At 45.2% G+C, this 20985-nt stretch overlaps 3 protein-coding genes across 3 annotated transcripts; 2 read left to right on the top strand and 1 right to left on the bottom strand.

The window, feature by feature from the left end:
* Positions 1 to 405: 405 nt before the first annotated feature.
* LOC6547060 (midasin) lies at positions 406 to 18066 on the top strand. Its single transcript, XM_001975982.3, has 13 exons — positions 406 to 671; positions 728 to 948; positions 1006 to 1969; positions 2027 to 2190; positions 2248 to 7426; positions 7487 to 7646; positions 7702 to 9518; positions 9581 to 15967; positions 16030 to 16156; positions 16223 to 16694; positions 16755 to 16860; positions 16926 to 17609; positions 17665 to 18066. Exons 1-13 carry the CDS (start codon positions 555 to 557, stop codon positions 17839 to 17841), a joined length of 16575 nt encoding a protein of 5524 aa, XP_001976018.3. The 5' UTR covers positions 406 to 554; the 3' UTR covers positions 17842 to 18066.
* Positions 18067 to 18198: 132 nt separating this feature from the next.
* On the top strand, positions 18199 to 19236 carry LOC6547062 (caspase-6). Its single transcript, XM_001975984.3, has 5 exons — positions 18199 to 18269; positions 18329 to 18370; positions 18430 to 18634; positions 18687 to 19077; positions 19149 to 19236. Exons 1-5 carry the CDS (start codon positions 18237 to 18239, stop codon positions 19225 to 19227), a joined length of 750 nt encoding a protein of 249 aa, XP_001976020.1. The 5' UTR covers positions 18199 to 18236; the 3' UTR covers positions 19228 to 19236.
* Positions 19237 to 19696: 460 nt separating this feature from the next.
* On the bottom strand, positions 19697 to 20395 carry LOC6547063. Its single transcript, XM_001975985.3, has 4 exons — positions 20182 to 20395; positions 20032 to 20114; positions 19829 to 19967; positions 19697 to 19776 (listed from the first exon to the last, which is right to left on the bottom strand). The coding sequence occupies exons 1-4, from the start codon at positions 20282 to 20284 to the stop codon at positions 19697 to 19699; spliced, it is 405 nt and encodes a 134-aa protein (XP_001976021.2). The 5' UTR covers positions 20285 to 20395.
* Positions 20396 to 20985: the final 590 nt, after the last annotated feature.

Genomic DNA, 20985 nt, shown 5'->3' with positions numbered 1-20985 from the left:
CAATTGAGAATACAATAAGGAAACTATTCCTCAATAATTACATAATTACAGCAAAATTTCAAAAATTATATTAAAAAAAATAAATCAGCCTTAACTATGGGTATAAAAAATAAAGCATATATATATGTAAAAATAATTAAAGATAGTAAGTTAAAATGGATATAAATAAAAAAAAAGTTCATTTGAATTTATAAAAAATAAAATTTTACTTTCAGTTGACGTGATCTACATTACGTTTGCATCTGTTTTCTCTATTGAGTGAACACTGTCGATCAAAATGTAAACAGCAGCCACAACAACAAGCACTAAGCAAAACACGCATTTAGCGCTGCCAGATTTCCGTGGCGTGCCGGCAAAAACGTAAACAAACATCTAGCCCTGCCACATCGTTCCAATCATATGGTCGCCAAAGAACAGGGTGGCACCACTGGTTGTGTTTGTTGCACGTGTTTTAAATTCGCATGTGTTTTGCTCTTCATTCCCGGACATAGTGCTGCAATTTAATCTGGAAAAGGTTGAATATAATTCAAATAAATTGAGTGGATTCTGTTGAGATGGAAGTAAATGCCAGTAAGCTGCGGCTTGGCGCTCAGCGGTTGCTGGAACTTACTGCAAACGAGTCTGAAGACAACGTGTTTTCTCAAAGTTTACAGAAGTTTATCAAGAAGCAGGTGAGTTAACTTTGTTGGATTGCGAAGTAAAGTGTTTTATCTTTTTCATACTTCAGAAATATGTGCCTCAGGATGTGGAGCGATTGTTCCGGTCGCTCAGTGAGCAACTGCCTCTGCCCGCTTACACGGTGCCGATTGCCGCGAGTTTTGAGGAGCAGCTTCTCCTGCTGCTCTCTATGGCGCTCCGATGGGACTCAACCAGCCAAAGATTTCATCAGTATCAGCTGGAGTGCGTGGCGTTGTCCAAGCTAATGACTTTCTCTCTCGATGCGCAAAGGTTGGTTTTTATGATTAAACATATTTGAACATAAACCTTTAAATACTTCTCTGTCAGATTTGCGAAAAGCTACTTTCACGACAAGCCAGCTCCTTTTGAGAAAAATCAAAGCAATGGCAGTCTGCCTAGTAAAAAGTCTAAAAATGGCAACCATGCTGCCAATGTAGAAGATTTGGAGCTCATCAAATGCTGCTTTCAATTGCTGAAAAGTGATACAACCTATTTTCGCGAGCTGTGGGATTGGTCCAGCTTTATAGCAACCTATACACAGAATTCATCCAACCCGAAGACACAGATTTACTGCAACTACATCGTGGCTATGCTAACCAACATGAGTGCCCCTCAGCTAAATGCTTTAAACGAGAAAATGCCGACTCAAACACGTCTGGAGTTCGATCAGGAAAGGGAGCAAGCATGGAACAGAGCTAGGGGCACCCTCTGCAGCTATACACCAGATGTCTCCGATCAACTACTGAACCTGCAATTGCAGGGAATCAATCAATCTGTCTCCAATATCGAGGGCGTTTTACTGCCCACATTTAATAAGGAGAATCTAGAGTTCTATGCCAGCACCGATGGATGCTACGATCGCATTGTTAAGGTGGATTCAACTGTGGTTAATCTGCGAAGCATTGCTCTAGGAGTAGCAGCTGCCAAGCCCATCTGCCTTTCTGGACCTGTGGGCTGTGGCAAAACCACGCTTATTGAGTACCTGGCCCGCAAAACTGGACGTATTTGTCCCAAGCCAAATGAGATTGAAAGAAGGGAGAAGGCTTTAAAGAAAGCTGAAGAGGAGGAACAATTATTGACACCGAAAAAGAAGCCAAAGACAACAGGAAGCAAGCGCAAACTGGAGGAGTTGCCTCTGGAGGAATTGCTGGACCTAGGCGAGACTACTAAAAAGAGTGGATTCTTACGTATTCAGCTTGGAGATCAGACTGATAGCAAGATGCTACTGGGGCAATATCGGTGCACTGATGTGCCTGGAGAGTTTGTTTGGTTGCCAGGTGTTTTGACACAGGTTAGTTAATGAATTCGTTTATAAAGACCTTTTCTTAGCATATATTTATTCTGTTAGGCCGTGATGCATGGCTATTGGTTGTTGCTGGAGGACTTGGATGCTGCTACGCAAGACACCTACACTATTCTTAGTAGTCTTTTAGAACGTCAATGCCTTAGTGTTCCCGGTTTTCGTGATTCGGTGAAAATAGAGCCCGGTTTTCAGTTGTTTGTGACAGTGCGGTAAGAATATTAAAAACGTTTTTATGAATGTATTTAATGACTACTTGTACCTCTTAGAACCAACAAATCAGCTAGCAACTCAAGCCAAAAATCGCTGTATTCCCTTTTGGACAAATATCTATACACCATCAATATACTACCTCTGTCCCGGAATGAGCTTTGCAAAATGGTCAGTATCAACTATCCCAAACTTTCGACAGTGGCCAATAGGATTGTCGATGTATTCCTCACCTTCTCCAGTGGAAATCACACATCTGCGGATAACTTGAGGCAGCAGGAATCGGGCGACAAGGCGGACAACACAGAGCAATATGTGGCCCTTCCCTTCGAGCAAGTATCTCTTACCTCGAGCCCCAATTCCGGCAGATTGGTCTCTACCCGTGATTTGGTAAAGCTGTGCCACCGCTCTAACTCTCAGTTTTCAGTGACCAGCTCAGAATGTGCTTATTTTGTCTTCCAAAACGCAGTGGACGTATTTTGTTCATATCTACCGCAGAGTAAGGAAAAGATCACCTTGATCACAAGCATTGGAGCCAAACTGGGGATTATCCGTTCTCGTTGCGAACATTTTGCAAACGAATACAAGCCTGATGTGGAATTTGGACTCGAGCACATAAAAATTGGAAGAGCTAGCCTTGTGGCTAAATCGGATTTAAACAATAGTGAGAATGAAGATATTTCGGAGCAGGACCTTAAGCGTCAAAAGTTATCACAACAAACCAGGAGAGCAATTGGGAAACTCAGCAACAAGAGGACCACCTTTTCGTTCACTCGGCTCGCCAGCTGCATCTTGGAACGGATTGCTGTGTGCGTCACCCACTCTGAGCCAGTTCTTTTGGTGGGCGAAACCGGCGTGGGCAAGACATCTTCAGTGCAATACCTTGCCGAGCGGACGGAACATAAATTGGTGGTGGTCAACATGAACAACCAATCAGATGTGTCGGATTTGGTAGGTGGCTTTAAGCCCGTAGAACTCAACTACGTATTGGCACCACTGCGAAATGAATTCGAGTATCTTCTGTGCCAAACCTTTAATCAGGAGAAGAACTTGCAGTTTCTGCGCTTGTTCGCCACACACTACAACAGTGGTCGTCATGTTGTGATCATTCGAACCATGATCAATATCTGTCTACAGGTGGACAAAAATTCGGAACTGAAAGCGAATAAGTTGATCCCCCGATGGCAGACGCTGAGAGAAAAGCTTCAGAAGCTTCAAATGCAGCTGGACAAGAGCATCAACATCTCCTTCGCCTTTATACCCGGCTCTCTGGTTAACTGTATCAGCAACGGAGACTGGGTTCTCCTGGATGAAATTAATTTGGCTTCAGCGGAAACGCTTGAATGCCTCTCAACCATCCTAGAACCAGAGGGTTCTGTGGTACTCTTGGAACGTGGCGATTTCACTCCCGTAAAGCGACATCCAGATTTCCGTATATTTGCCTGTATGAATCCCAATACGGACATTGGCAAGAAGGACTTGCCTGTGGGCATACGTAATCGGTTCACGGAATTCTTTGTGGATGAACTCACAACCGATGCAGATTTGAGTTTGTTGGTGAGCGATTATTTGGCAAACACAGGTATCCAGAGGAAGTCCGTGCACAGCATCGTTCAGTTATACAAGTCCCTGCGAAAGCTCTCCGAGCTGCAGTTAAACGATGGTCTTGGAAATCGACCGGTTTATTCCCTGCGTACGCTGTGTCGTAGCTTGCGCATCTGCGCCAGAAATTTATGCGGCTCCATCGAGCGAAACTTGTACGAGAGTTTCTGTTTGAGTTTTCTCACCCAATTGGATCCGGACTCGCACCACGTGGTGCTTCTACTCATCCAGAATGCGCTCCTTTCGAATGTCAAAGCTATATTGAGTAAGCAGTTGCCTCAGTTGGGAGAGAATTATCTGGACTTCGAGGGATACTGGATCCAGCCGGGCAATTTGGAGCCGCAGCCGTGCACCCATTATATTCTCACGGAGAGCGTAAAGAAGAATCTGAAGGATCTGGCTCGAATCATCTCGATTGGGAAACTACCGATTCTGCTTCAGGGACCCACCAGTGCGGGTAAAACCAGTTTGATTGACTATGTCGCCAGAAGGAGCGGAAATCGCTGTCTCCGCATTAACAATCATGAGCACACGGATCTTCAGGAGTATATAGGTACATACGCAGCGGATTTGGATGGAAAGCTTACATTCAGGGAGGGAGTACTGGTGCAAGCCATGCGCCACGGCTTCTGGATTATACTGGACGAACTCAATCTTGCGTCTACAGATATTTTGGAGGCTCTAAATCGAGTGTTGGATGACAACAGGGAGCTGTATATTGCGGAGACGCAGACGCTAGTGAAAGCTCATCCCAACTTTATGTTGTTTGCTACACAGAATCCTCCAGGGCTTTATGGAGGAAGGAAAACCCTGTCTCGTGCCTTCAAAAATCGTTTTATAGAGCTTCACTTTGCTGACATACCTCGTGGAGAGCTGGAAACCATTCTGGAAAAGCGCTGCTTTATTCCACCGACATATGCTCGCAAGATGGTGCAATGCATGACCCAGTTGCAGCAACATCGCAAAAATACCTCCAAGCTGGTCTTCACCCTGCGCGATCTTTTCCGGTGGGGAAATCGATATACCCATGCGGATAAGTCCCTGCATGATGACAACAGGTACGACTGGAATCAGCATCTCGTTGAGGAGGGCTACCTGGTACTGTCCTCGAAAGTCCGATCACAGGAGGAGCACGAGCTCATAGAGAAGACTCTTTTCGCCAACTTCCGCAAAAAGGTTGATCTCCAGACGCTGTTTGATATCCAAACCGAGAGGGAAAGCTCCTCTATGGTAAGTAGAAAGATTCTTGATGCCATAAGAAACTTTAAGCTGCGCGACGACATCGTTTGGACTCGGAATATGACACGCATGGCCGTGGTCACCGCCAAGGCCTTGGAGTTCGACGAGCCTGTACTATTGGTTGGCCCAACTGGCTGCGGAAAGACTACCGTGTGCCAACTTCTTGCCAGCATCGCTAATGTCCAGCTGCGCATTCTTAACTGTCACATGCATACGGAAGGAGCTGATTTTCTGGGAGGATTGCGTCCTTGTCGAGGAAAGGAATCAACTCAACTCTTCGAGTGGGCCGATGGGCCATTGATTTACGCTATGCAAGAGGGCTCTTATTTCATGGCCGATGAGATATCACTTGCTGAGGATTCCGTGTTGGAGCGGCTAAACTGCATACTGGAACCAGAACGGACTGTGTTGCTGGCTGAGAAGGGTGGCATCTCAGAGTTGGATGCAAGTCCCGACTTCGTGGTGCAGGCCACGTCCGGTTTCCAGTTCCTTGCCACTATGAATCCAGGCGGGGACTTCGGTAAAAAGGAGTTGTCACCTGCTTTAAGAAATCGATTTACAGAGGTCTGGTGCTTGCCCTCAGACAACAAGGAGGATCTCATTGAGATTGCCTATAACTGCATGAGACGCCAAAAGGAGCATGAGAACCAAGCGATCGACACCCATAAAGTGGCTGAGTACCTGGTGGATGTTGTGCTCCACATCCGCGACACCAACGACAAGTTCAAATTTTCAGTACGTGACATCCTGGCCTGGGCTAATTATATGGTTAGCAATGTAAAGCTAAGTTTTGCAGAGCAGGCAATATTTGGCTTGGAAACTATTTTCCTTGATGCCTTGGAAATGCTTCCCCATGAATCGCAGGAGCAGGTTGAGCGGCTAAAATCCAATATTATTATGCAGGCCATCAAACAAGCGAGTCTTATTCTGCAAGAAAAGTTTACCCTAGAAGAACTAAAGGAGAAGCGAGGATCTGAAGTCGAGCTAAATGAATCCCGCTTTGGCATTCGACCATTTTTCATAGACGTTAATCAGGAGCGATTGACGGCGGCCAAAGAAGATTTCTTATTCGATGCCCCCACTACCAAGCAGAATTTATTCCGTCTATTATCCGCCCTTTCCCTCCAAAAACCAGTGCTCTTGGAGGGCCCACCTGGTGTGGGCAAGACATCCATTGTGGAGAGCATAGGATCTGCCATTGGGTACCAAATTGTGCGCATTAATCTTTGCGAGCACACGGACTTGGCTGATTTGTTTGGAACCGACCTACCTGCTGAGGACAACTTACTAGAATCAAATACAGCCGCTACTGAGCGTCAAATAGGCAGCTTTGTGTGGCGCGATGGACCACTTCTGGCTGCTCTTAAGGCAAAGAACACTTGGATTTTGCTGGACGAACTGAATCTAGCTCCTCAATCGGTGCTGGAGGGTCTCAATGCGGTGCTGGATCATCGTGGAGAAGTGTACATTCCGGAGTTAAATAAGAGTTTCCATTTAGCTGGCTCGACGCGCATATTTGCATGCCAGAATCCTTTAAAGCAAGGTGGCGGCCGTAAGGGATTACCCCAATCCTTCCTTAATCGTTTTACCAAAGTTTATTTGCGCAAGCTCTCCACTGAGGATCTGCTCCATGTGGTAACTGAGAAGTATGGAAAGTACTTTGATCAGTTGAATGCACATTTTTTGGAACTGTTAGATCAGAAACCGGAAGGCAATCTTTTTGAGATATACTCAGGACAGGCAGGTTTAGGCAAATCGAATACATTTGATTTGGCTGCTCGTTTGGTGCGCTTTTCCGAACAGTTGGATCGGGGGGTAGCTTCCATGGAGTTTGGCTACAAGGGCGGTCCTTACGAGTTCAATCTACGTGATATTCTACGCTGGTGTGATCTGCTCCACAACCCGCAAACTGGATACATTTTGGGAACTTCGCCGTCATCATTCCAAACCGCATTCAGTGATTTCTTGCTCACCCTCTACGAACGGATGCAGTTGGTCTACTACCAAAGGATGCGCTGCGACCAAGACAAATCCTACATTCGAAATGTCTTTTCAACCGTATTCCTATGCGATGCTGAACAGCTCAATCAGGTTTCAAACGATGTCGCTCTTTATTGGACAGCAGATAAAGTATATCTTAACGATGTGGTCTTGAGCCGCAAGCAAGCGGATGTTCTGGACTTGGTAAACCGACAGGAGCAGGCTCCATTGCTGCTGGACAGTCAGAGGCAGCAGCTTAAGCAAATCGTCGAGGCTGTCCACATGGAGAAGCCTCTACTGCTGTGCGGATCGACCGACAGTGGCAAGACGAAGTTAATAGACGCGCTCTGTGTGCTGTCCAACCGGCTATGTAATACCGATATCATTGACGACTCCGTAACTGGTAGTTTCCAGCAGGTAAGACTTTACCATAATAGTATAACCTTTCAATTGCTCATTGTTTGTTTCCCATACTAGATCGATTTAAATAGACATCTAGAAGTAATTTACAAGAAAGTGGAGATGCTAGTTTTTTCTTGCGTTCAACGGGCATATGTCCTGCACACACAGTCCGAGTTTGTGGAAAAGTTGTGGAACAATTGGAGCAGCTATAACAAACTTGCCAAAGTTACAACCGGTAAGTGTACACTTCCAAATATGGAACAGAATGTTCTATATCATATGTTTTTCAGAGTCCCAAAAACACAGTGTGTTAGACGAGCTAAAACTGTTCAGCGAGCGGCTGGGATCTCTAGGTAAGATCATCGAGGTTCTGGAGGGCACACCAACGAACTGCCAAGTGAAGGCACTTCAGCAGTTGACAGAAACCAAGTCCCAGCTTTTGCTACTTCAAGCGTACATAAAAACGGCAGATTCCCTCAACACGGGAGGATCTTTTGAATGGGTGGACTCTCAAATTGTTACCTCATTAAAATGCGGCCAATACATCATGCTAGAGCACGTTAATCTTTGCTCCTCGGCCGTGCTGGATCGTCTTAATCCTGTATTTGAGCCAAACGGAAGCTTGCTAATCGCTGAGAAAGGAATAAGTGCACAGGACAGTGCCGAGGTGGTTTACAAATCAACCAATTTCCGTGCTTTCCTAACCGTGGATCCAAAGAATGGAGAGCTATCGCGAGCCATGCGGAACCGATGTGTGGAGCTATCCTTATCTAGAGACACTTATTCTGTAGATGATTTGCGTGCCTTTGTCCATGAGCAGGGTGTGCACGAAATGGAGGCCATCGATTGTATACTGAGAGTTCATAAGGGCTTAAGTCAGCTGACAGAGTTCAATAACTACTCCATATCGCATCTGACACAGTTTGCCTTTTTAAGTGCTGCCTACAGGAGGATTGGTTATGCGCTTAAACGTGCTATTTATGTGGCCGCCATGGAGGTTTATGTATACTCAGCCAACACGGACTTAATGGGCTATGGATTGTCTTACTACCAGAATAAACTGCGCGAGGTGGTGCTGGCTCAAACGGAAGCATTTGAGGAAGTGTCTGTTATCCAGGAGGATTTCCTTAGCGATGTAATACTTAATTCTGGAAACCTTAACTCGTTGACATTAATTAAACTTCAGGCTGTGGCGTTAAAAGTTTTACTGGATGGATATCCAGAACACAAAATTCCCCAACAGCGGTTGGCTTCTCTCTTTCAAAAGATGGAGAACCTTCAATTGGATCAGCAAAATCCCCACCAGCTCATTCGTCATTTTCTTTATATACTCTACGAGGCGTCGGCCTTCGGAGACTTGCAATTAAGACATCTATACCTTCAACCTTGCTTGTCTCAAAACACGGATTTCCAAGAGTTTTCCCAGAATCTTTACAACTGCTTGCAGAAAAGGAGTAAATTTGTCAAAGGAACTTTGGTTAATCTACCTTGGAATCGGAAACTCATTCCGAGACTTCGTGATTACTCAACAGCTGAATCGAATTCTGAACTAAAGCCTTTAAATCTGAGTGCTTTGCTTTTGGCGCGCCTTGTGGTCGATATCATACCCGCCAATTCAGTTACTGCAGTGCAGCAAATGAATGCACTGCAGTATTCACAGGCCCTCAGTAAGCAGCAAGTGACTGAAAAATACGCCAATGATTTTCTAACTAATTTTTCGAGCTTCCTCGGTGTTCTTCATACTAGTTTGCTGGAGGATTTAGAAACAGCTGACTTGGATCTGCCTGAGTATGCGCAATTAGTTACACGTTTTCATTGGTTCAATCGAATTTTGGCCACGGCGCAGCAGAAACTTCTGTACAACAATGAGCTACATGTGCCGCTGATGCACAAATTGGTACTCCATTTTCAGTGGCTCGAGAAGCACCTTCTTGTTCCTTTAATTAAATTAACAGCCAAGAACGGCGGTGAAAGGATGCATGCCATTCAAGACCGTACTCTTAAAATCAAAAAATACATCGAGGAGACAAGACGACCTCTAAACGTAACTTGCAAGATTTATTCCAAACAGTTTAGCCAGTTCCAGCCATATTACCAGGATCAACAGGTAAATCAAATTTTGCAGCCAATTGCCAATTTCGTTCTAATGATTTAATATTCCTCTCATAGATCAAACTGCATAGAGAATTAGCTGAATTGGAAAAATTACTGTCAGTGGTACCCAGCTATGGCAACTTGGAGTTCTCTTCCTGGCTCAAAAGATGGCTTCTTCTTCAAACAGATGACGCAAACAAGTGGCGATCTTTCCTGCGTAAGCACACTGATGGTTTTCAACTCAAGTCTTTCGAAATCAGTGGTTCCTTGCGGAATGCGACACTACAGTCCCACCTGCAAAAACTGCAAACAACGTTGAAGGAAGCTCAAGAAAACAGCGCAGAGAATGAAATGGATTTGGAATTAGACTTAAACAGCCTCAAGACCCTTTTAGAAGCCGAAACTGCAGAAAGTGGATCTTATATTCACCCAGAAGAAATAGCTATTAATACGCCGAAACTATTAATCGCAGCCTTGAGAGAATTATTCATGGAACGCCTGTTGGTTGGAACTCTTCGCGACGACTTCGACGAGGAAGTGAACCCCCTGTACGCAGACCAGTTGCTTACTTTAAACAGCAATCTTTGGCATTGCCTGAAGACACTTGAGAGTGGTAACCATACCGAAATCATTAATGCTTGGATTGAACTCAAGAAGGAATTAAGTGAGCTGCAGGATCAGGGGGAGTTCGCAGTGCTGCTGGAAAAGATTGGTAGCAGCTACAAAGGACTGCGTACTTATCAAAGGCAGTATCGAAATTCGGTGCAATGCTACCAATTGGATAATCTGTCCACCCGACTGGATTGTGTTCAAGGTCCCTCAGAAGACGGTAGCACGGATATATCAAGCCGATTTAGTTATCAAGGCCCAGCTTTATCAGGTGTAATTTTATCACTGATATGTCAACCAAATGGCCAGCTGCGATCGGTTCCCCTAAGCGAGTTACAAGAATGGCGATCCGCTTTGCAGCAAACACGGCACCTGATTTGGGAGAATTCTAATTTATTGACTCCCAGATATAGTGGAGCAGTCAATAATCTCTTGCAGGTCAAGGAAAATGCTGGGCAACTACTAAAAGAGCTGGAATATGTGAGGAACTTAAGTGAGCAGCAACAGAAAGCAAACCAAGGTTTTGAAAGTTGTGCTAGCGAACTCGAGAAAATGATTGAAAAATTGCAGAAGGAAGATAACAATAATGCCTCTATGACAACAGCATTTGTAGTTTCGCTCACTAATGCTCTTGTGGGAGCCATCGAGTTGTGTCTACTCACAAATACCCCGCTGATCGATCCCGTGGAAAAGAATCGCCTTAAGAACAAATACATAGCAGAGGATATTGATTGCATTAGCACTTTAAAAACCGCCTATGATTTCATGAAAATTGCAATGAAATATCGTCACTTTGGCGAGGAAATTTACAGTCAACTGCAGCTAAGATTGAGGACGGCTCTTCAACGACAACAACAGCTTTCGCAAAAGTTGGCTTTGCGTCCGGAACAGTGCCTATATGCGTCTCTGGTCCAGGATATTACCCACTTCCTGTACTCGAATGGCGATTGTGAGTCGCTTTATAGGCTGTTCCAGCTTATTAACTCGGAATGGGAAAACTTCCAAGGACTTGATGTCGCCACAAGTGCCCAATTAAAGAGCAGCATTGAAGTGTTGGGAAAACTGGATCTGTGGCTAGCAAATGCCCAGAGATTCGTTCATCACACCCTTTCCAGGTACTCTGCATACTATCAAGATTTTGTGGAGCCCATCAAGTGTTCTGTGAACCAGCTGCGTTTCGGATTGGAGTCCCTTAAAGTAATCTTCTCCAGAGTCCAGCAGGCAGGCAGCGTATCGCAGGCAGAGCAGTTGCAGCAAACAATCGGGGATATTGTTCAATTCCCATCCCAGCAGCCATTGGTAATAAGGAATAGCAGGCTTTACGGCTTATTGGCCGAGCTTCCTCATAGTGAATACGAGTACTTCCGTCTGCTGAAAGCCAAGTTGAGCGAGCTGAGCAATTATATATCACTGGGAAGAGTAATAGATGAAGCCACCTTTGCGGCGTACGATGATGCGCTAAGCATATGCAACCAGACCTGGCAGCAGGAGGAGCAGCGTCGCTGTCAACTGAAAGCGGAAGCAGAAAGTCTGTATGTGACCAAGACCAAAGGAGGAGTGGACAGCGAAGAGCTAATTGAGATGCAAGAAATCGAGCACAACTTCCCTACAAACCTGGACGAGGACTTTGCCGAGTTCGTGTCTCAACCGACTTTGGAGCAGGTACTGAAACTAGACAAAAAGGCCAGTGCGAAGGCCAAGCAATCGCAGATTGTAGTTGAGGAGGATTATGCCTTCCTGGCGCGCAATTTCATAGACGTGATGACTCGCCATACTCCGGTTTATTATAAAGAGCAACCCAAGTCATCGAAGGAATTAGAACTCCATTTGCTCACGCCTTATCAAGCACGCTTCCAGGTGTTTGCTAACTTACATGGTCACTATAAGACAGCCTTGGGATCGAGTCTAGAGGAAAGGGCTTGCAATGGATTGGCCTTTGGACTGGCTCTGCAGCAGAAACAGCTTAGGGATATCGAATTGGAGGAAGGAGTATCCAGCTCCCCCTACGACTTTTACAAAGACTCAAACATAAGTGAAATTCAAAGTTGCCTGGATGTTATGGAGCGGATAGAGAAGCGTGTGCTGGAACAACTGGAACAGTATCCGGAGCACGCAGGTCTTGCAGACATCAAGCTGGTCATCTCTCGCATTCGTCGACTGCCGGCTCATGCGCCTGTGGTTCGTTTTAATACGGGCTTCCAGCTGCTCAGACAGAAACTGGCCCTCTGGAATGAAGTGGCTCACAGGAACAACAATCTGGTATCGGAGGAAATCGAGGTGGCCGAGTTTGTCCAACGCTGGACTAAATTGGAGCTGCAGCACTGGCGCAATTGCCTAGGACAAACGGCCGCTCAAGTAGAGTTACAGGCCTATCGGTACTGGTTCTTCATCTACAACCTGCTGCAACAATTCATACACCAGAAGCAACTGGATCACTCGTATACCGACATTAAACTGGCCGAGCAGCGCTTTGCACAGGAGCATTTGTTAGATGCTCAGGATTTGGGCGAGTCCCAGCGTTTGGAACTTGCCCAGGTGGTGCGCATTTTAAGACAATTTGTGGAGGCCTCCTGTTATGGTGATTTCCATATTCGGCTGCAGCTTCTTCAAGGATTTGAAATGTACTTGCACAATGTCGAGAGAGCCGGAAAAATCAATGGACTGCCTCCCCTTATTGCAGCATTGCATAATCTCCAGCTCTATTTCTCGCAGTTCGCTGGCGAGATTGCAGACTCCGCGAAATTACGTCGTTCGCCCATCGAAAAGAAGCTAAAAGAGTTCGTGAAGATACAGAGCTATAGCAAGGACTTAAGCTACTTCAGCATGCGCAATAGTGTGGCCAGTGTACACCGCAACCTGAACAAGTTCCTAAAGGAATACCGACTTTTGCTGCAGGAGAAGATCAGTGAGGTATTTCAACCCAAGGATTCCACTGCCAAGGACTACTCATTTGGCACCGATAAGGGTAAGGGCTTAAGAAATTACAATAAAATAAAGTATCTGCACACCGAGCGACAACAATTCGTGGCCAGTGAGAAGCTACTCCAGAAGTTTGCCATCCAGGGTGAGTTCCTGTCGGATAACACACTGCTCCAACGCTTGGACAAGCACTTCCGAACTGCACGTCATGTGGTTAAGGAAACGTTAGGACAGGTTCCCTACGGCGAGTTGATCACAGAGTTGGATGACTTGCTGGCCAGTCAGTTGGAGCGATGTGAACATTTACGTTCCTTGAACGTTGATCGTTCCAAGGAGAGACCTCAACAGAAGCAGGAGGCCAAGCAGATCCTTCAGCAAAAACGCAAGGCTCTAACGGATCTCTTTAAGATGCTTCATCGGCTGGGAGCCAGCTATAAGACTGGTCTTTTGGAGCTTTCTTTGCGCAACGAGTTTGAGGACTTCCAACTTCCTCCCTATTCCATTCGATCCATGTTGCCGCGACTCCACCCCACTGCCCAGCAGCTGGATGAGCACCTGGACTTGTACTACATGAAGAGTGTGTTCAAGCTGAAGCTCCTGCAAAACATTATGCTGACTCCGTTGTCCGAACTGGGACCTCCTAATATCGAACGCATCAAGGGCTTTGCTGTGGACTTGTTCCTATTAGTGCAACAGCAGCGGGAGCAGCTTTCTGGATCCACCAAAGAGCTTCATGAGCTGAGAAATTCGCTGGACAGCTTGCGTAAATTGGCAGAAATTATTCCCCAGGCCGACATGAATCCAGCGACTCTCAATTTCGTAAAGAGTGCAGATGTAGCAATGGAAATAAAGCAAAATCTTCGTCAGATTCACTACGTCCTGAAGCAGTGGAAACTGCTGTTAAGTTGTGCTCCAGGCTCCTTCAATGAAAAATCGGAAAACCGCTTACTGGTGCGGACAATTCCCTTGGCCCAAAGGGATCTCCAGAGTCTAAGTATGCAGATCCTGAGCAGCAGCCAAGAATTGCTAAACGAGCTGAACAACGCTAATCTGGAGTACCTATCTAACGAAAAGTGTGATTATTACCAGAAGAGCTACGCGGAAATCCTAGAGAATATAAAGAAGACCCTAGAAATACTCAGAACAGGACATAACGATTATTTGCCGTTGTCGCAACCAATTGTTGAGCTTTTGGATAGCGTGCGATTGAAAAACCACACCGAAATCACCCCAGAGACCATAGATCTGGCCAACGTGGACACAGAGTTGGCCAACATTGCCCACAGTGTGCTAATGTCCCTGCAAAAGATTTACAAGCATCACGTTATAACTGAAGAAGGTGCCAAAAATGGCGACGCAAAAGAACAGGATCAAGAGTCCAAGGAGGCACTGCAGGAACAGCATCTGAAGAAGTGCCTCACTGGGGAACTGACTCTGGATTGGCAACAGCTAAGCCTGCCACGTGTGCTCGGCAAGCTGTCCAACGTGCTCCTGGTACTAAAGCACTCCAGTTTCGAAGGCCAGGATAAGTTGTTGTGCGTAAGACGAGCGATCGGTCTCTTGCCTATTTTGGAGCAGTACCAATTACTCGCGGATTATTTGCTCCTCCAACAACTGGCCACCCATAAGGTTTCCGCCAAGATGCTGTCCATAGTGCTGACCGTTTTCGTGGAAATTGGCAGTAAGGGCTTCTGTGTACCTCCGGATCTCATGCAAGATGAGGACGGACAGTCGAAGCAGGAATCCAAGAACGGTGAGGGCTTCGGTCTGGAGGATGGAACCGGTGAGAACGACGCATCAGACAAAATTGAATCGGAGGATCAACTTGACGATGCAAAGCGACCAGAGGATCGGAAGGACGAGGGCGACAAACAGGAGCCAGACTGCAAGGAAGAGAAAGGCATTGAGATGAGTGACGATTTTGATGCCAAGATGCAGGATGTGGAGAAACCCGAGGAGGATGACAGCGGTGAGTCCGAGGAAGAGGAGGACCTAAACAAGGAGATGGGCGAAACGGAGGAAGGTGCCGAAAAGTTGGACGATCAAATTTGGGGCGATGACGAGGAAGAAAAGCCGGAGGAGGAAGAGGAACCTGATATGAACGAGGAAGATCAGGGCAAGGGAAGCAAGGATGAGAAAGATGCGCACAACGATCTGGATACTAAGAACGATGCAGCGAAAGAGGATGGCAAGGATGAGCACGAAAAGGACGGCTTGGATGCCACCAATGAACCCAGCGGAGAGGACAAACGCAAGGAGCAGGCCAAGGATATTGACGATATGAAGGATCCCGAAGTGGATGAGGAGCAAACAAATGCAATGCACAATGAGCTTGAGGAGCCGCCAGAGCCAGAGGAAATGGATTTGGGGGATATGAATAATGTTGACGAGGGACACGATGAGCAGGATGAGCAGCCCACAGATGAAAATCCCTTTGACATTGATGCCATGAAAGAAAACATGCAACCTGCTGAGGAGCCCCAGGCAGACGGGGATGACGAGCCTGATGCAAACGAGGAAGGCGAACCTCAAAGCGACGGCAGCGACTCTGAAGAAGATGAGACGGGTACAGAAGCGAAACCAGCTGAAGAAGATCATGGTGAGGGCGAAGAAGCCACTCCAGAAGATGAAAAAGATGAGGCCGAAACACAGAAACGCGGCGAGCTAGAGGACGAAGATGATTCAAAGACCGAAGATACTCCTGAGGATTCCAAGGAGGAAGAGGAGAAGCGCGAGGACAAACCAGAGGAGCACTCACAGTCCAAAGATAAAGCCAGTAAGGAGGAAAATGTCCAGTCCATGCCGGAGACTGACCAAAGCAGTTCGGCCGACCAGGTGCAGCAGCCACAGGACCCGGATATTAAGCAAGACCAGAAGCTTGATGAACAAGAGACTGGTGAAGAGAAGGATGGAGTCGGCCAGGCCGAAAACGACGTAAGATTTAGTTTTCATTGCATTTTATATTTATTTTCTAATTCATTTAACCAATATGGCAGGCCGATGATGGCGGCCATCAGGGCGTTGCGGAAACTCAGGAAACTGTGTCACAGGAGGAACGTAAAAACGAAAGGCAAACGCAGGAGAAGCGCAAGCAGGGAAGAACCAATGAAGAGCGATCCCTAGGTAAGTAGTCATTGCCAATTTTATAGCCTATTCGCTGAGTTTCCCATACTCTCTATACATTTGCAGGCGAGGCGGAGCAGAACAAATTAAAACAGCTTAAGACCATCGATCAACTAAAGGACTCAAAGGAGTCCGACGATGCCGAGCAGGAGAAACCGGAACCCATGGACCAGGCGGAGGCTGAGGAGTACCAGCATGTAAAGGAGCCGAAAAACAGTGACAAAACCACGCTGGATAATGCCACCGAAGAACAATCAAAAAAGATCCAGCATCAGGAGGATGAACCACCAAACGAAGAGGAAATAGAGGCGGAAAATGTTGACGAGCTAATGGAGACCGAAGAGCCAGCCGTTGATCCGGAGGATGATGCCCAACTCGAGCAATTGGGGGCCGAGAAGACGGAGCAAAAGTCAGACAAACCCTCTAAAACAGAAAAGTCTAAGGAGCGGCTGGAAACTCCCGAGGGCATGGAGATAGAAGGGGAGGTGGTGCCGACAATGACAGTTCCTCGAAGCTCGGAAACTACGGCGCATAGCAAGTTAGTGATATAATCCTACTTTTCCAATTTGTTTTTTATAATATTCTTCTGATTCAACAGTTCTGAAATCCTTCTGGACAAGAGCTCGCACGCGGAGGATCTGAGCTCAGCTGAACAGATTGAGCTTAGGCAACAGTATCAACAGCAGTTGACCACATTCAGAGGGGTAAGTTGCACCTTTCATACCTTTTATATATTGACCGTACTTACTAAGTTATTTGTTACTGACAGGCACAGCCGGAGCACGAGGATTACGAAACATGGCAGGGCATCTCCAATAGAATGACCCAGAATGCCCGCGAGCTTTGCGAACAGTTGCGTCTTATCCTGGAGCCCACCAAGTGCACACGATTAAAGGGCGACTACCGCACTGGAAGACGTATTAATATGAAGAAAATTATCCCATACATAGCATCGCAGTTCCGCAAAGACAAGATCTGGTTGCGCCGAACAAAGCCTGCGCAGCGTGACTATAAGATCACCATTGCCATTGATGACTCCAAGTCGATGCACCACAACAACTCCAAGACGCTGACTCTGGAGGCAATTTCCCTAGTGTCACAGGCATTGACCCTTCTAGAGAGTGGGCGCCTTAGCATTGTATCCTTTGGAGAGGCGCCGCAGATCATACTAAATCACACGGAGCAGTTTGACGGTCCCCGCTTGGTAAATGCTCTGAACTTCGCCCAAGACAAGACGAAGATCGCCGGGCTGCTGAATTTTATACGCACGGCAAATGCAGAAGAGAGTGGCCTGGGGGGCGACAATGGTCTGTTTGAAAACCTCTTGCTCATTCTTAGCGATGGACGTAATATATTCAGCGAGGGTGCACAGAACGTAAAGAACGCCATTAAGTTGGCGCGGGTCCAGCGTATATTCCTTGTATACATCATTATCGACAATCCGGACAATAAGGTAATGGGGTTTCGAAAACATTTAATGACTTTAACTAATCACTGGGTGCTTTTAGAACTCCATTCTGGACATACAGCATGTGGCGGTGAACGCTGATGGATCTGTGAACATTAATTCCTACCTGGACAGTTTTCCATTTCCCTACTATGTGATAGTGCGGGACCTTAACCAACTGCCGCTGGTGCTCAGCGAAGCCATGAGGCAATGGTTCGAGTTGGTAAACAGCGAGTAATCTGAAAGAAAAACGTATATAATATATGACAATGACTATTGAAGATAAAAAAGTTACTTTAACTTAGAATTAGTATAGGCTTGAATATTTAGCCCACTTAGTTTTATTGCACACTTAACGATTAAGTTGTACAAACTGAGAAGGAGACCGAGGGTCTTTACTTTAATTTACTTGAAAATGTTATTTTTTACAATTAAACTTTTGTAAACATAAAATTTGATTATAAGCGTTTCATTATCGCGCTGGTTCTTGACTTCCTTACAAGCCCGTTAACTCACGCATGTTGTGGTTGTTTTAAAATTGGTCAGATAGTGACTGATTGCACACTATCTACATTTCTATAATACCGGCTATTGGGTATTGCTCAGTATACTTTGGATCGGCGAACAAGAAACATGTATCTTCCCGATAGAACAGAACATCAGAAAGTAAGTATTGTTACTAGATGGTAGACCCAAAATTCTTTATCTAAAATGTACTACTACAGATAGAAAGGCTTTATGAACGCAAGGACGGCAACGTAGTACCAGTATGTATTAATTGAACAAAATCCATAAAAGTTCGAGCTAATAATTGAATTTTCCCAAGGGCAATGGCTTTAATTTCAATAAAAAACATACGCCGCCAGTGGTGTACATTTTCAATCATGAGAATTTCTCTGATCCAAAATTGAATCGAAGTGGTAGCTCAAGGGATGTTGAAGCTCTTCGGAAAACATTTAAAAGCCTGAATTGTAGGGTTGAAGTAATTTCTAACCCAGCGTTGTCGAATGTTAAACTCAAAGTTCATGAGTGTAAGAAATATGAGCACACGGTATTATTCTTACTAACGAATTTCTTCTTAAGGGTCTATAAAACAATTCAACCAGGAGGCTGGATTTGTCCTCTGTATCTTGAGCCATGGCTGGCTAAAAAATAAAATTTTCGCGTGCGACGGCAAGGAATACCACTTGGACGATGACGTCCTTTATCCACTCTTCAGAAATCCAACCTTAACTGGCAAGCCAAAAATTTTAATCGTTCAAGCCTGCAAGGGTGGACTGGTACCTGACGCGAAAAAAATGAACTGCGACCCCTATATAAAGTGTTACAGCACCTCCGAGGGGTATTTGAGCTATCGCGATGAAAAAATGGGTTCGGTCTTCATACAAACCTTGTGCAAGGAAATGGATAAATATGGTCTTACAATGGACTTTCAGTCAATCTTTAAGAAAGTAAAGGCTGAGGTCAAGAGAATGTAATATCCTATTTGAATACATTAACATACTTTCTACTAAATATACTTTCTGCCTTTCTCTGTTCTTTTAGATGTCAACAAAACCCTTCTGAGGAGTCGAACAATTTTGATGAACCCTTTTGTTTTGGAAATTATGTGCAAAACGCTTAATGAAGGATAAATACATTACTTTAAAATAATTCCAAGTTTCTTTGTGTCCAGCCTAAAATAAAACGACGCATACAATTGCCTATGATAACTTTTTGTAAGTAATATCACCTACATATATTTAATCTTTGCCAAACTGCATTTACAGTTTTGGTATATAACGCTTGCTACTTATCTCACATTCTATTTCCGTTTAAAGGTATTACGTATATATATACATACATATCTATACCAGTGCTCTATCTATCTATCTATACTCTCAAGAAGAGAGTGCGACTGCAAATTGAAAGGTAGCGCAAAAAACATACCAAGACTTTGAAAAAAATATATATATTAATTAAATTATATTTTCTTGGTAGTTAAATTGCTAATTTCATTTGAGCTTACCAAACAAACATTGATCACCAGCACCTGGAAAAACGGATAACACAATCCAGAGCAGAAGGCCATTTTAATATTTCTGTGTAGCTAATTAAACTTCCACGACCTCATGGGGATTTCTGACCTCAGCATAATATGAGTAGACAACAATCCAGAAGTAGATGCCACAGCCTGAAAGTGGTGTTCTTGGAGAATGCAGTAACTCGCAAAAATAACAACTTACATATATATATTGCAGAACCTGGGACAATTATTTCACGGTACCGCTCCTCCTTAATCAGCATGTAGATGCAGTACACGAGCAGGATCATGCAGTTGGTCAGACTGGTGATGAGGAAGAACATCAGCAGAACAGTAGATCTCTGTGGTGGTTTAGTTTCGAGATGGGATCGGCTGCAGGGGGTGCCACCCAGTGGCTGCACTTACGATTAGAGCTCCGCCCAGCAGGAATGTGCAACCGATGCAATGGCAGATGGCCACCGCCTGCTCAATGTGTGCGATGAACTCCTCTGAATGAGGGGGGATGCATTACCATGAGAGGGATCTTTGAAACGAGTCTGTGAACCCCGAACTTACGACCCGCCAAGTTGAGCACCACTAAATTAAAGATGAGGTCCATGACGGCTATAATGAAGCAGGCCTTGCGCAATTTAATGCAGAAACAGCATTTTTTGAGCATTTTACAATTTTTAACTATTCAACTCTTTCAACTGATTGGAGAGGCCGAGCTATTGTCAAAGAACCACGGGATATTTTTTACAACCAGCACCGCCTAATTAAAAAAAGGGAAATCAAATTATTGAAGCTACTTATCTGAAAGAGTACTGGATGGGTATCATCAAACACAACCAAATGTAGGTAGTAGACATAACATATTGATAGAGAATTGCGGAGATTCCAGACGCTTTGGTTTCAGTGCATTATGACTTTCATTTCGAGTTTGGGGATAGTAAGCTAAAAGAGCGTAAGTATTGACATTGTGTGCTTGTACTACTCGGATATCACTTGGAAATGCCATATTTAAAATGAGGAAATATCTCGAAATTGCCTTTTGATTCTATTCATTCATAATGCCCGAAATCAATACCGTTGCCATTATTTCCGACTTGGATACTTCTTGTTTACGGGTTAGTAACCCCTTGAAAAGCTGGCGCCTCATAAATAAGTTCGTGTAGATCATGGAACCCACTGATCGTCCCTGGCCCACCAACGCAATGTGCGAGTTATATAATAAATTACAAGTGAGCATCGCAATCGGCCATTAAGGCAAGTGCTTTTGGCAAATATTGGCCGAAAAGGGGCCGGGAAGACCCAAAAACAGAACGTGACGACGACTGGCCGGCCCCTCCCTTCGATCTGTTTGCCTGTGCAGTTTTCGGT

This window comes from Drosophila erecta, unplaced genomic scaffold, assembly GCF_003286155.1.
Source record: "Drosophila erecta strain 14021-0224.00,06,07 unplaced genomic scaffold, DereRS2 tig00000092-arrow-pilon, whole genome shotgun sequence".
Classification (NCBI taxonomy): domain Eukaryota; kingdom Metazoa; phylum Arthropoda; class Insecta; order Diptera; family Drosophilidae; genus Drosophila; species Drosophila erecta.
This window is presented reverse-complemented; position numbering and strand designations above follow the sequence as displayed.

Coding starts and splice junctions, on each gene's coding strand:
- LOC6547060 (XM_001975982.3), top strand. CDS start 555: ATGGAAGTAAATGCCAGTAAGCTGCGGCTTGGCGCTCAGCGGTTGCTG. Junction 2,191..2,247: donor CAGTTGTTTGTGACAGTGCG/GTAAGAATATTA, acceptor TGTACCTCTTAG/AACCAACAAATCAGCTAGCA. Junction 16,157..16,222: donor CAATGAAGAGCGATCCCTAG/GTAAGTAGTCAT, acceptor ATACATTTGCAG/GCGAGGCGGAGCAGAACAAA.
- LOC6547062 (XM_001975984.3), top strand. CDS start 18,237: ATGTATCTTCCCGATAGAACAGAACATCAGAAA. Junction 18,371..18,429: donor AGGACGGCAACGTAGTACCA/GTATGTATTAAT, acceptor AATTTTCCCAAG/GGCAATGGCTTTAATTTCAA. Junction 18,635..18,686: donor TAAACTCAAAGTTCATGAGT/GTAAGAAATATG, acceptor TTTCTTCTTAAG/GGTCTATAAAACAATTCAAC.
- LOC6547063 (XM_001975985.3), bottom strand. CDS start 20,284: ATGCTCAAAAAATGCTGTTTCTGCATTAAATTGCGCAAGGCCTGCTTC. Junction 20,115..20,181: donor GGTGCTCAACTTGGCGGGTC/GTAAGTTCGGGG, acceptor CCCCTCATTCAG/AGGAGTTCATCGCACACATT. Junction 19,777..19,828: donor AGGTTCTGCAATATATATAT/GTAAGTTGTTAT, acceptor CACCACTTTCAG/GCTGTGGCATCTACTTCTGG.